Source organism: Podarcis gaigeae (genome assembly GCF_964106915.1).
Source record: "Podarcis gaigeae genome assembly, chromosome: 5".
NCBI lineage: Eukaryota > Metazoa > Chordata > Lepidosauria > Squamata > Lacertidae > Podarcis > Podarcis gaigeae.
Window position 1 is genome coordinate 85,853,670 of NC_139681.1, and position 12,114 is coordinate 85,865,783.

Below are 12,114 nucleotides of genomic sequence, written 5' to 3' on the forward strand. Positions count from 1 at the left end.
AGGTTGGGAAACACTGACGTACTTCAATATACATGCCTGTTTACTTACCATGGTAAAACACTAGAGAATATATCCTCAGGTAAACCTTTTTGAGGAAGGGTAGAGTTTGACAAAAAGGGAGTACAAGGAAAATCAAAACACAAGTCCTGAAACATTCAGCGGAGCTGTACTCTCAACCACCTATCAGTAAAGGAATAAGATTGTAAGATGTATGTTGTAAGATTTATAGTGTAAACTGTCCATTGATCTGCAGAGGAAGGGTGGTATAGGGCTATGTTCATGTTGAAAATACCTGCAAAGGGAGAATAAATAGGCATGTTTTATTGATGTTTGAGATGGACTAACCAAAGAAGAGAGGGGTAACGCTCTGAAAGCACTTCAGTTGTTAAGTCTGTGTAGGTGACAAGGTGGGCCATAATAATAAAAGTATATAAGAATCAAGCCATTATAGAATTTACTTCTGTGTTCCAGGCTATTTTTTGTTATAGAATATGTAAATGGAGGGGACCTCATGTTTCATATGCAGCGCCAAAGGAAATTGCCGGAAGAGCATGCAAGGTATGTGTTCCTGTCATGACTTTTGCACATTGTTATGGATGGAGGGAAAACCCAAAGGTGTCTAATTACATGGAACATCTCCTTTTGCCTCCCAATTTTAATTATTGTTTTGGTCAGCCTGATTATTGAAATGAAAGAGTTGCATTTGGTGGTTCTTATCTTCTCTTTCAGAGATGCTCCAAAATGAATCTAATTTCATTTGCAAAGTTAAGTAGCCTAGAACTCTGAAATGGGTGCCACAGTCATTTTATGTGGCACTGGATCGTATTCCACTATGTTTTACTCAAAGGAGACCTATTGAAATTAATGGAGCTAGCTTAGTCATAATCATTTCAATGGGTTTACTCTGAGTAAAACTTAGTTAAGTACCACCTACTGCCTCCTGTGCTCATTCTTTGCCAGCACAGCTGAGAGAGGTGAATAAAAGTTGTATGTTCTTTACTTGTTTATACCTTCAATTTCTAGATTTACTTTCTCACTCGTCTTAGCTGTTGTTCTTGAATTTCTCAGGCACCATAGTTTGATCTCTTCTGGCAGACATAATTAGCTCCTACTTCAAAAAGCCTTTTAAAACTGCCAAGAGACTGATTTTTAGACATTTAACTTTTTTTTGCCACTCAGCAGAAAGAAGACACAAAAAGGCTAGTTGTGTTCATATGCATCAGTGCTTGGAATTACTGGGGTTCAACTGAAGGGTGGAAGGGTCAGGTCACCACTAATTATACTTAATATATTCCAGCTTTCTCAAAAACCTAAAACTCGAATGCCTGATGATGAAAGGTAGAAATAGCTCCTCCACAGAGGATGTAACACTCCAACTTACAGATTTCAGGGAGGCCTGAGATGACTAATAAGCTTAGAAGGGACACCCAGTTTCCTAACATTTGATATACACTGCTGGTGTTGTTGGATCTAGCTATGGAAGCTTAAGAATAAAATAAGGCACTTCAATTTCATTTTAGGTTTTACTCGGCAGAAATCAGTTTAGCATTAAACTACCTTCATGAACGAGGAATAATTTATAGGGATTTGAAACTCGATAATGTGTTGCTAGATTCTGAGGGGCATATCAAACTGACTGACTATGGCATGTGCAAGGTAAGAGGCAAAATCTCCAAACATTGAAGTCTTGATTTTCCTAACATGATTTTCCTCCCTAGAATGTGCTGTAGTTTTGGTTAGGTTAGCTTCATTAAAATATGTACAATGATGCAATCAAATTACCAAATAACTGGAGAGAAGAAGAATATCAATGGACTGCAGATGTCATGGTTTCTCTTGACTCATTTTTTCAAGTTGTATAGAAGCAGCAGTAAGTCTATGGTACTAGGTTGGGCTGCCATGTTGTTCTCCCATAAGTACACAAGCTCCATTTATTGCTATGTTCCTCTATCCCCTGCAGTCCCAAACATGACTTCCCCCACACTGTTCAGGGGTGGTCTCATAGGCCTCCAATGCAGATTTTCAGGGGGATTTGAGTAGATTGTTAAAAAAATGCTGCCGCCTCTAGCCACCAGTGGGAGCCTCAAGTAGTTTGGAATTGTGCTAACTAGATTGTCTGCTAATTCAGTAAAATGATTTTCCATGGACTTTAGCTAGCAGCCCAGAACATCTGCAGTTTTTAGAAAAAGCGCTACTTTTATCTTGATCTAGTGCAGTGTGTGGCGCTCCACACTGTTTTGGCAGGAGAGGGTGGCAAGTGTGGCAGGAAGATTCAAGAACAATCAAAGAAATGTTTAAACTTTTCAGGGTAGTATAATGAAATACAGAAGTATGCCACTGGACTCTTTGGATATAGAACCAGAAACAACTCTTCTTCAAGAGCATTCACTCTTCTACAGTTCTCCATGACATATTATTGTGAGCAGGGATTTTCAATTCTGACAAATATGAAAGATCAGAAGAGAGACTTCTTTGTCTCAAATTAGATCTAATATAAATAAGATTACCCTGCAAAAGCAAGCTTACACCTCTCATTGAGTGCACAAGGCTTGTTTATAATTATATTTTGGGAATGATTCCTGTTCTTATGTAGCTGCATTGTTTTATACTTTCTGGATGTCCCACAATCATATTATAAAGTAGTTGTGATCTATGCTATAGATCAAGCTAGGAGTGTTTCTTTTTGTTTTCCAATGTATTTCTTATCAATTAAAATTTTTATTCTGAAAGTGTGGTGCATGTATGAAAAAGAGCTCGTATGTTTGCTCTTGCCTGTTAAATTAGGTGATGTGCAGTTAAAACAACTGACTTGCTATTATGATGGGAAGCAGAATAAATATTTGCGTATGGTTTTCATTCCCCTTTGTTTTCGTTTTAAAAGGAAGGATTAAGACCTGGAGACACAACAAGCACATTCTGTGGCACTCCTAACTACATTGCTCCTGAGATCTTGCGCGGAGAAGATTATGGTAAATATTACATGTATAAATACCAAACCTGGAGAGCATGAGTAGTTACCACACAAAGCAAATGTCCACCACAGTTTCCCCCTGGCACTGAACCCCTCTTGTACTCAAAATCTTTGTGCAGTTAAACCTAGCACTTGATCCGAATGCAAAATAAATTGACAGTGACTAGTTCTGCTTCATCAGTTTGATTTTTTAGAATGTGGGAACCATGTTTGAGCTCCCTCACAGCACTGCTCATCCTGCAGCCCGCCCTGTGCAGAGGATGTGGGGGGCCAGAGGTCTGGCAAGAAAGCAAGGAAGCAGAAGGAGTACAGTGGGGTTCAGAGAAAAGATAATAAGCAAGAAAAAGGGGGAAACTGTGAGGTTTTTAAAAAGAAAGATGAAGCAGGCTAGGTTCTTATGGAGCTCGGCTAGACCAGATTGGCCACAGCAAGAGGTAGGCCAGTTTGATCAGTGGGATTGCCCTCCCGCCAGGTGAATTGGTCAGTAGATTAGACCCTGCCTGCCTGAGCTGATGGGAGGTGCCATCCCAAGCTGTGGAGCCCACCTGCAACCACGTGGGGAACTGGCTTATTACCTCGTTGGGAGAACTAGGCCATAGCGATCATAAGGATGTCATTGAAAGCCTGGAATTTCTTATCCACCTAGATTTACCTTGAAATCCTCAATTGTGTAGTCTCACCGCTGCTCTTCTTCCTGCTATATCGATTACTTTCCACGACATCTTTAAAGGCTTTGCCAGATAAACATGCTGATTACACCAAATCCTTTTAAACTAGTGTTCTGCCTTGTTTTAAATCACAGGATTTAGTGTGGACTGGTGGGCTTTAGGTGTCCTGATGTTTGAAATGATGGCAGGCAGATCACCATTTGATATTGTTGGAAGCTCTGATAATCCTGATCAAAATACAGAAGACTATCTTTTCCAAGGTAAGTAATTCAAAAGCACAATTTTTAGTTTCTTCAAGCAGTTGATTCTGTGGATCATGGATGATGCATTTCAATGAGGAGCAAGTATGATTGAAATTAAATGGTGAAATGTACAATGAGGCAAAGTTTATCTCCTGACGAATGCCTGATTCCCAAGTAGATTTGTGCTTTCTGAACAAACACAGTGCAAAATTAGCTAAAGGGCAGCTGTGTATTGGGCTGATTTTCCATTGCCTTTAGAGACCTGAAGGTTTACTTCTGTGGGTAGATCTTAACTTTTAAAATAAAGGAGTGTGCAGTCAAGTTCCTATACCAGAAAAGGAAACCTACATGTCTTTTAAAATTATTCTATGTATTTAAAGCACAAAAGAGGTGAAATTAATATCCCATGGTCCAAAAGAATACTACTATTTAGCATAAAAAACAGCCTTTAATTTAGTTCAACCTCTTATACAGATTGAGTTTTCCGTTGTACCTCAGTTCCAAAACACACCTTTAGAATTTTAAAACAGAAAATTCATGAAATTAAAATATTATTAATTATTTCTTCTAGTTATTCTAGAGAAGCAAATCCGTATCCCACGATCCCTTTCTGTGAAGGCAGCAAGTGTTCTAAAAAGCTTTCTTAACAAGGTAAGAGCTCATGCCATATTTGGGTTGAACTTTGGTTCTTAAATATACATGTTAGAGGTTTAAAACTGGCAAGAGAAAATTAGTATAAAAATATCAAAATACATATTTGGGAAGGAATGTAATATGAGCACTTTAACAATTTGTGTACTGAAACTCATTTATATTTACAATCTATGCATGTTTACTGGCCCAGTTACAATAGTCTTATTAAGCTTAATTTGACCTTCATGTTACATATTTTCTTTACCTAGGATCCAAAAGAACGGCTAGGTTGTCATCCTCAAACAGGGTTTGCAGACATTCAGGGACATCCGTTTTTTCGTAATGTTGATTGGGACCTGGTAAGTGGACAGTATAAATACTGCTTTTAAATAGTTCTATGCACCATGAATATCTGAAATCTTGCTTGGATGAGAGAGCCTCTGCCATTGTCAGTGAAAAGTTGCCAAAAAAACATTGAGTTTTTCCCATATATTTCATATTATAAGCAGATAATTAATCTTTTGGGGGCATGAGCAATGTCCTTTCAAGTACTCAAAGTGAGCATGGACTATGCAGTGCAGTAGTCATTTTAGTACCTCAGGAGCTCAGTTACCTTTTACCATGCTACTACTCAGCATGTTTTCAGAAGTTTGGGGATTATGTTCAGAGCAAGGGGTTGGTTTAAAAGATTTAACAAAACTTACATACTGCTTGGTTGTAACAAAATCTCTAGGTAGTTTATGATAAATATTAAAATGTTAATTAAAAAAACAAGTAATTAAAAACAATTTTAAAAAGGAGTAAACTAAAAAGAGATTAAAACATGTCAGCATGTATATGTCTGGATAGATTTGCCTAAACAAAAATAATTTAAGCAGATGCTGAAAAGAATATAGCAAAGACGTCTGTTTGATGACACCTACTACCAAAGTGTAGGTGATGCCACACAAAAATTTCTTAGAAGTACGGGATGTTTGTTGTGTGGCACTTGTTAACAGTGTCACCTTCGGCAGATCGAAGCAGTTGAGTGGGCACACATTGGGTAAGGCCATCCTGCAGATAAACTGGTCCCAGGCTTGTTAAGGGCTTTATATACCAGGAACAGTACCTTGAACCTGATCCTGTAACAAATGAAAATCTCTAAGCAGACGTGTTTATAAGTTGGCAGGGTCTCACTTCTGTCAGCAACCATGCTGCAGTATTCTGTGCTAGCTGCAGTTTTCAGATCAAGAGCAAGGGAAGCCCCAGATAGAGTGCATTGCAGTAATTTTATCTTGACGTCACCAGTGCCTGAATTACTGTGGTCAAGTTAAGCTGGTCCAGGAATGGTTGTAGCTGTTGTATCAGGCACAGCTGGTAAAAGGGGCTTCTAGGTACTGAGGCAGTCTGGGCTTCCAGTGACAGAGCTAGGTATAGAAGCACCCTGGACTGTGTAACCTGCTCCTTCTTAGGGAATGCAACCCCATCCAGCTGTTGTTCTCTGACATGGGAACCACTTGCCTGCAGACGTGCCAAACTGGCACTAGTCCAGGTGTTACTCTGATTCCAAGGTAATGGAGAAATAGAGGTGTCAACAGTGTACTAGTGGCACCTTGGCCCCAAACTCCTGATAACAGTTCCCTGTGGCTCCATGTAGATATTTATTAGCATTGGGGAATAAAATAGTGCCCCATGGCACCCTGTAGCACAGGGGTCAGCAAACTTTTTCAGCAGGGGGCCAGTCCACTGTCCCTCAGACCTTGTGGGGGGCCGGACTATATTTTGAAAAAGTAAATAAAAAATGAACAAATTCCTATGCCCCACAAATAACCCAGAAATGCATTTTAAATAAAAGCACACATTCTACTCATGTAAAAACACGCTGATTCCTGGACCATCCATGGGCCAGATTTAGAAGGTGATTGGGTCAAATCCGGCCCCTGGGCCTTAGTTTGCCTACCCATGCTGTAGCATAACCACAAGGGAGCCAAAAGCGTTCTCCCCATTATACTTTGCAATACAGTGCTCCCAAAGCAATAGGATCGTTGTGTGGAATAAAAGCTTACAAACACTATAACTCATAGTTTGTCCTCCTAAGAGAAATGTGAATTATCCTTAATGCACTCTATGTAATTATCCAGCAGCAACACTTAAATGCTATGTGAACTTATTCCTAGATGGAACAAAAGCAAGTGGTTCCTCCCTTTAAACCAAACATATGCGGAGAATTTGGTCTGGACAACTTTGACTCCCAGTTCACGAATGAGCCTGTTCAACTCACCCCTGATGATGAGTAAGTAAAGGATTAAGCTACTAAACTGAACAAAATGCTCCCCTGTAATTCTAACAGCTCTTGTGGTAGTATTTGCCGTGATGGAACTTCAGAACCTCTAACAGTTTCCAGAAGTAGAGACAAACAAAGAAGGCTATCCACATTCTGCCTTGCTTGTAGGTATCCTGGATGATTGGCCATTGCTGGAAGCAGAATACTGAATTGGATAGATGCTTAGTCTGATCCAGCAGAGCTGCTCATATTCCCATGTGACCAAAAATGACTACCCCATTGGGGTGAACAAAATGGCAACTGGTAGCTCATATTCCCATGTGACCAAAAATGACTACCCCATTGGGGTGAACAAAATGGCAACTGGTAAATTGCACAATGAATTGTAACTTACATGGTTTCTGAGATTTTGAAAAATATAATTGGGGCCAATCCAGGATTTTGTAACTTCAGATAGTTCAGCACAGGAAGCCACTTTATACCAAAACCAGACTTAGTCTCTGTCTTGCCCAGTATTGCCTGGCACCTACTTTCCAGGGTCTCCAGTATATATCATATCACCTGTTACCTGATCATAAGTAGTGTTGACATGAATTGACCCTGAAGCCATCTGCATGCAAAGCATCTTTGTATGACTGGGGAAACCCAGCCAGATGGGTGGGGTATAAATAAAATTATTATTATTATTATTATTATTATTATTATTATTATTATTATTATTATCATCATCATCATCATCATTTATTATTAGGGTTATATGAGGACAAGCGTAGATATATTTCTAACTTTGGAGAGCAAATACTTGCTTATAATAAGAAGTGGTGGAAATTACCCGGTATTGCTCAGGAATTCTAAGCACCAAAAAAAATAATAGAAATTTATAAATGGATAGCATAATTTATTAATTTCTAGGCCTGTGCATGCTCCTCCAATCTGACTCTGTTAACAGCTGTCTAGGAACTCTGAATCAACTCGGAGGGCAGGGCTAGTGTTAATTAGGGTTTTTTAAACCCAAGGTAGTCAGGAGGAGGGCTGAGGAAGGAAGACAGTATATCTCCTTAGGCCCCCCTCCTCCTGCCACACTGCAGAGAGTGGAAGGGTTCAGTCCTGTTGGGTGCTGTTTCATCAGGGTGTTGCCTACACAGAACACAATAGTGAAGCAGCCAGCAATATTGCACCCTTGGTGGGCAGCTCCTGCACTGCTGCTCCATGTGCTTGGCTATTCTGCCAGGCCTAATTGTCCTCCCCTCTTTGTCTTCCCCTCTCATTCCCCCAGTCCATGGGGGCTGCATACCTGGCTGCTGCTATCACTGTTAAATTACAGGAAGCGGCTGCCTGAGCCCAACTCTCCTCACTTTGCACCACCCCGCAAACCAGCTCTTGCACCAACTATATCAACAATGGGGTTCTCCCTAGGGTGGCTCGCCTGGCAGCTTCATTTCGCATGCCATATTTTTCGCTCTATAAGACGCACCAGACCATAAGACGCACCTAGTTTTTGGTGGATGAAAACAAGTAAAAAATAATATTCTGAATCCCAGAAGATGAAGGCTCCCTGCTGCCCTGAAGAGGCTTCGCGCGGCTATCCCAGAAGCTAGAACAGCGAGAGGGAACGCTGTGCAGCGATCCCTCTCCCCGTTCTGGCTTCTGGGATAGCTGTGCAGCCTGCATTCACTCCATAAGACGTGCACACATTTCCCCTTATTTTTTAGGAGGGAAAAGGTGCATCTTACAGAGCGAAAAATACGGTATTTAGATGCCAAGCGAAAACATTCCTCTTCCCCAGGCCTTTGACTAATTAGTCTACGGCCATTTAAGCTAGAAGTTGTGGTGGTATTGTTTTGTTTGTTTGTATTTTTATTTAAAAACTCAACTGCCCTGTCATCCTTGGATGATGTTTGGTATAAAAAATTATTTATTTATTTATTTATTTATTTATTTACAACAACAATAAACGAATATAATAGTTTCTACTTGAATTATAATTTAGTGATAGGAGAAGTGACTAAAACAATTCCTGTGTGTACTTTCTGTTCAGTGCATCAGAACCCTGACAAGAGCACATTTCTTTGGGCTCCCTTATTTGTTTTTAGCACCTCAGTTTTAAGTTAAAAGTGGGGGGGCCTCCCCGAGCAGCTTACAGACATGCATGAAAAGACAGTTCCTGCCCTCAGGCTTACAATCTAAAAGACTCTACACAAGATGGGACTCAGAAAGAGAAGGGGGGGAAGGAATCTTCTGCACTGGTTCTTAGTTACAGAGGTCTTGTAGACCAGCTTGAATAGAAAGATTCAGAGGGAAAGGGCTAAAAGCTACTACTTTTTCAGCAACCTTTGTCCTTCTGTACTAGCTTGATGGAATAGTTGCTGATGGACAGTTGAGAAAGTAGCCTGATGGATCTGATGTTTCAGTAGAGCCAGTACTGAATACAGTAGCTCTCTGGGTTTTTTTCTCAGTACAAATTGCATTGTTTTGTTTTTTGAGAATATAAATGCTCTTTTTATTTCCAGTGATATTGTGAAGAAGATTGACCAGTCTGAATTTGAAGGCTTTGAATATATCAATCCCCTTCTGATGTCTGCTGAGGAATGTGTCTGAGCTCCCACTTCTGAACTGTGCCATTTGTCGCTGACACATTTTTCTGCATGGATGAACAGTTTGCAGTTGGGGTGCAATTAATAAAATGCATTTACCTTTGTCATTTGCTATCAAATAAGAACTTTTCATTAACCTGCTATATAAGCTGGATGCTTTTTATTTGACTATAAGGAAATCTAAAACACTAAAACAGATTTTGCCAAAGTTGAACTTGAAACATCAAGGCAACCATTTTCCTACAGGCTGCCTAATGTGAAATAGAGGATGTTGCCACCTATTCCACTTGAAATGTAATGCAGCTCTGGGTTCAAAGTGGTCTAATTAAAGAGCACCTGCTTGCATTAAGTGAAATTAACACATCAAGTCCAGCTGTCTTCAGTTTTACATGTGTCTGTTGCCAACCCAGAGTAAAACGAGTATGCTCCCTAATTCATTTGAAGAATCCTTGATAAACCTGAGTTCTCAGACCTGGCTAAGAAGCTTACTCACATTGGTGATGGTAATGTGTTAGACTGAAAACAAATGAAGAGCAGCAGGAGAATTTACATGTACTGCCACAGCCCACTTCCATTCCCTGTATATTCCACATTCAGTGTGAACTGGACGTAAAGTTTCATCTTTCATGTTACAATTTTAGCATTGCAATCCTGGGTGCACTTTGAGTAGGTGTCATTGGATTTGGTGGGATTTACTTCTGAGCAAACCATGCATAGGATTGTGGTGTAATATTTGCAGTCTCCAGGATACACCGGTACCTCGGTTTATGAACTCAATCTGTTCTGGAAGTCGGTTCTTAAACTGAAACCGTTCTTAAACTGAGACACACTTTCCCTAATGAGGCCTCCTGCTGCCGGTGCCCTTCTACCGTTCGGATTCTGTTCTTAGACTGAGGTAAAGTTCTCAAACCAGGAAACTATTTCCAGCTTTGTGGAGTTTGTAAACCGAATCATTTGTAAACCAAGGTACCACTGTAATGCCTTGCTATTTTTTTTAGACTTGGAAGTGGCACAGCATTTACTTTAGGCTTGACAGAGCCATGGAGAATAGATGCTTTCTTGACAACGGAGACCATGGCTGTCTCTAAATAGGACTTTTCTTTCAAGCACCATGCAGTAGATTTGACTCCAAAATTACTTGTCATTCGTTTAATCAAAGTTCTTTGGTATACATCCTTGCTATGTAAATGAGTGCCTTCTTAAGTCTGTCCTTTTCAAAAGGGCTAATAAAATGTATGGTATCAGTTTGAATTAAAATGAACCAGTAGAGTTTTTTAAAAAAAGAAGAAATAAGTATTTAGCAGAAATAGGCAGCTAATGTTAACAAATACAACCTCATGCAGCCAGCTTTATAATTTTGTAGCTTCTGTTAAGGTAGACCAGAATTTATTTTCACTATGGATTTAAAAGGCTAATGGGCTCATACAGCAGCTGTACAGTTTGAAAAACCATTACACTATACCACTACAAAAGGTTCCCTCTATTAATGTGATTAGGGAAGTGTGGCTCCTCTCATGGTCCTATACTTACTGCTCTAAGATGTATGCAAAAGTCTAAATAAAAATTCAAACCAGCTAGGTCAGTGAAGATGGGTGTTCTAAAGGTCTGTATATAATTAATATAATGACGTACTGAGAAAAAGTTGCATGCTTTATCTTAAAAGTCGAGGAACTGCTGGCTGGAGTTGTCACTTGTGTATTTTGCTTGATTTTTGTAAAGAGAAGGGATTTTCAAAGTGTTCTAGATAATGTAGAAATGTGGACTTAACTTAATAGTTGTCCAGAACCAAGCACATTCTAGTTAGCCTTCTGTGAGTTTTTTTCCTCTGCCATTGTGAACTTAATCTATGGTACATTTGTGCATTAAGGCAAAAATTGCCTCTTTGACTAGTATGCATTATCTTCATTGTGCTTTTCAAACATTGACATGTTGAAGAGGAGGAACTCAACCACTTTGGTACTTTCCCTTGTTAAGCTCATGTCAGTTACAGGGTACATCTAAAAACATTTAATTGTGCTATGTTTTAGATCTGATGAGTAGTATTTCAGTTTTACATTATTGAAGGGGGAACGAGACCTCTATAACTTAATAGAGCTAACTTACAACTTGGCTTGTGCCATCTTATTTTATTTCGTTCTTCCTTAATGTATCTGAAATTAGGCCACAAACAGCGTTTTCACTTCATAAGCTGCATGGTACAGAATGACTTATATAAGAGGTACATTTTCTGACTCACAAACTGTAGGTGAGTGAAATTCTCACATCTAAGACTTTTCTTCAAAGCACAAAAGGAGTAAAATTGCAGATGTTACAATGTGCTTCCCACCCCCTTGTATATGTGTGTCTTACTTATTTCATCTTATAGTGTCAATTTTTCACAAAGAACTGAGGGATGTTAAAAGCAAATATCAAGTTTTGTTTTGTTTTGTTTCTCATGTTTCCAAACAAGTGCCATGGTATTTAGTTGTTGTTTTTTTTAAAAGAAATATATTAAATGTGTAGAGGCTGTCTTAAAATATTGAACAGGGAATTCAGACATGGACAGCTAATGCAGCATGCTTTTCTGAAGGTAGCCTTTTAGTGTAAACATTGAACTAAATGGGTGCTTCCATCTTGTACTATGTACTTCCTTCATTTTGCAGATATTGTACTGTACTGTGTAATCTCTTGTATTTCTGCACACTTTTTTACTTTCCATTTTAAGTTTCAAAATTAAAAAAACCACCAGGGCTTTTTCTTTAAA

General features: G+C 39.3%; 1 protein-coding gene across 2 annotated transcripts in view; it reads left to right on the top strand.

The window, feature by feature from the left end:
* Positions 1–12,114, top strand: part of PRKCI (protein kinase C iota) — a 32,788-nt gene extending 20,674 nt beyond the window's left edge. For both annotated transcript variants that reach the window (XM_083739561.1, XM_083739560.1), the window contains exons 12-19: positions 472–558; positions 1,521–1,656; positions 2,882–2,969; positions 3,774–3,899; positions 4,453–4,532; positions 4,784–4,873; positions 6,671–6,786; positions 9,288–12,114. In XM_083739561.1, the coding sequence (XP_083595687.1) occupies positions 472–558; positions 1,521–1,656; positions 2,882–2,969; positions 3,774–3,899; positions 4,453–4,532; positions 4,784–4,873; positions 6,671–6,786; positions 9,288–9,375 (811 nt within the window). In that variant the 3' untranslated portion in view covers positions 9,376–12,114. The remainder of the gene's footprint in view (positions 1–471; positions 559–1,520; positions 1,657–2,881; positions 2,970–3,773; positions 3,900–4,452; positions 4,533–4,783; positions 4,874–6,670; positions 6,787–9,287) is intronic.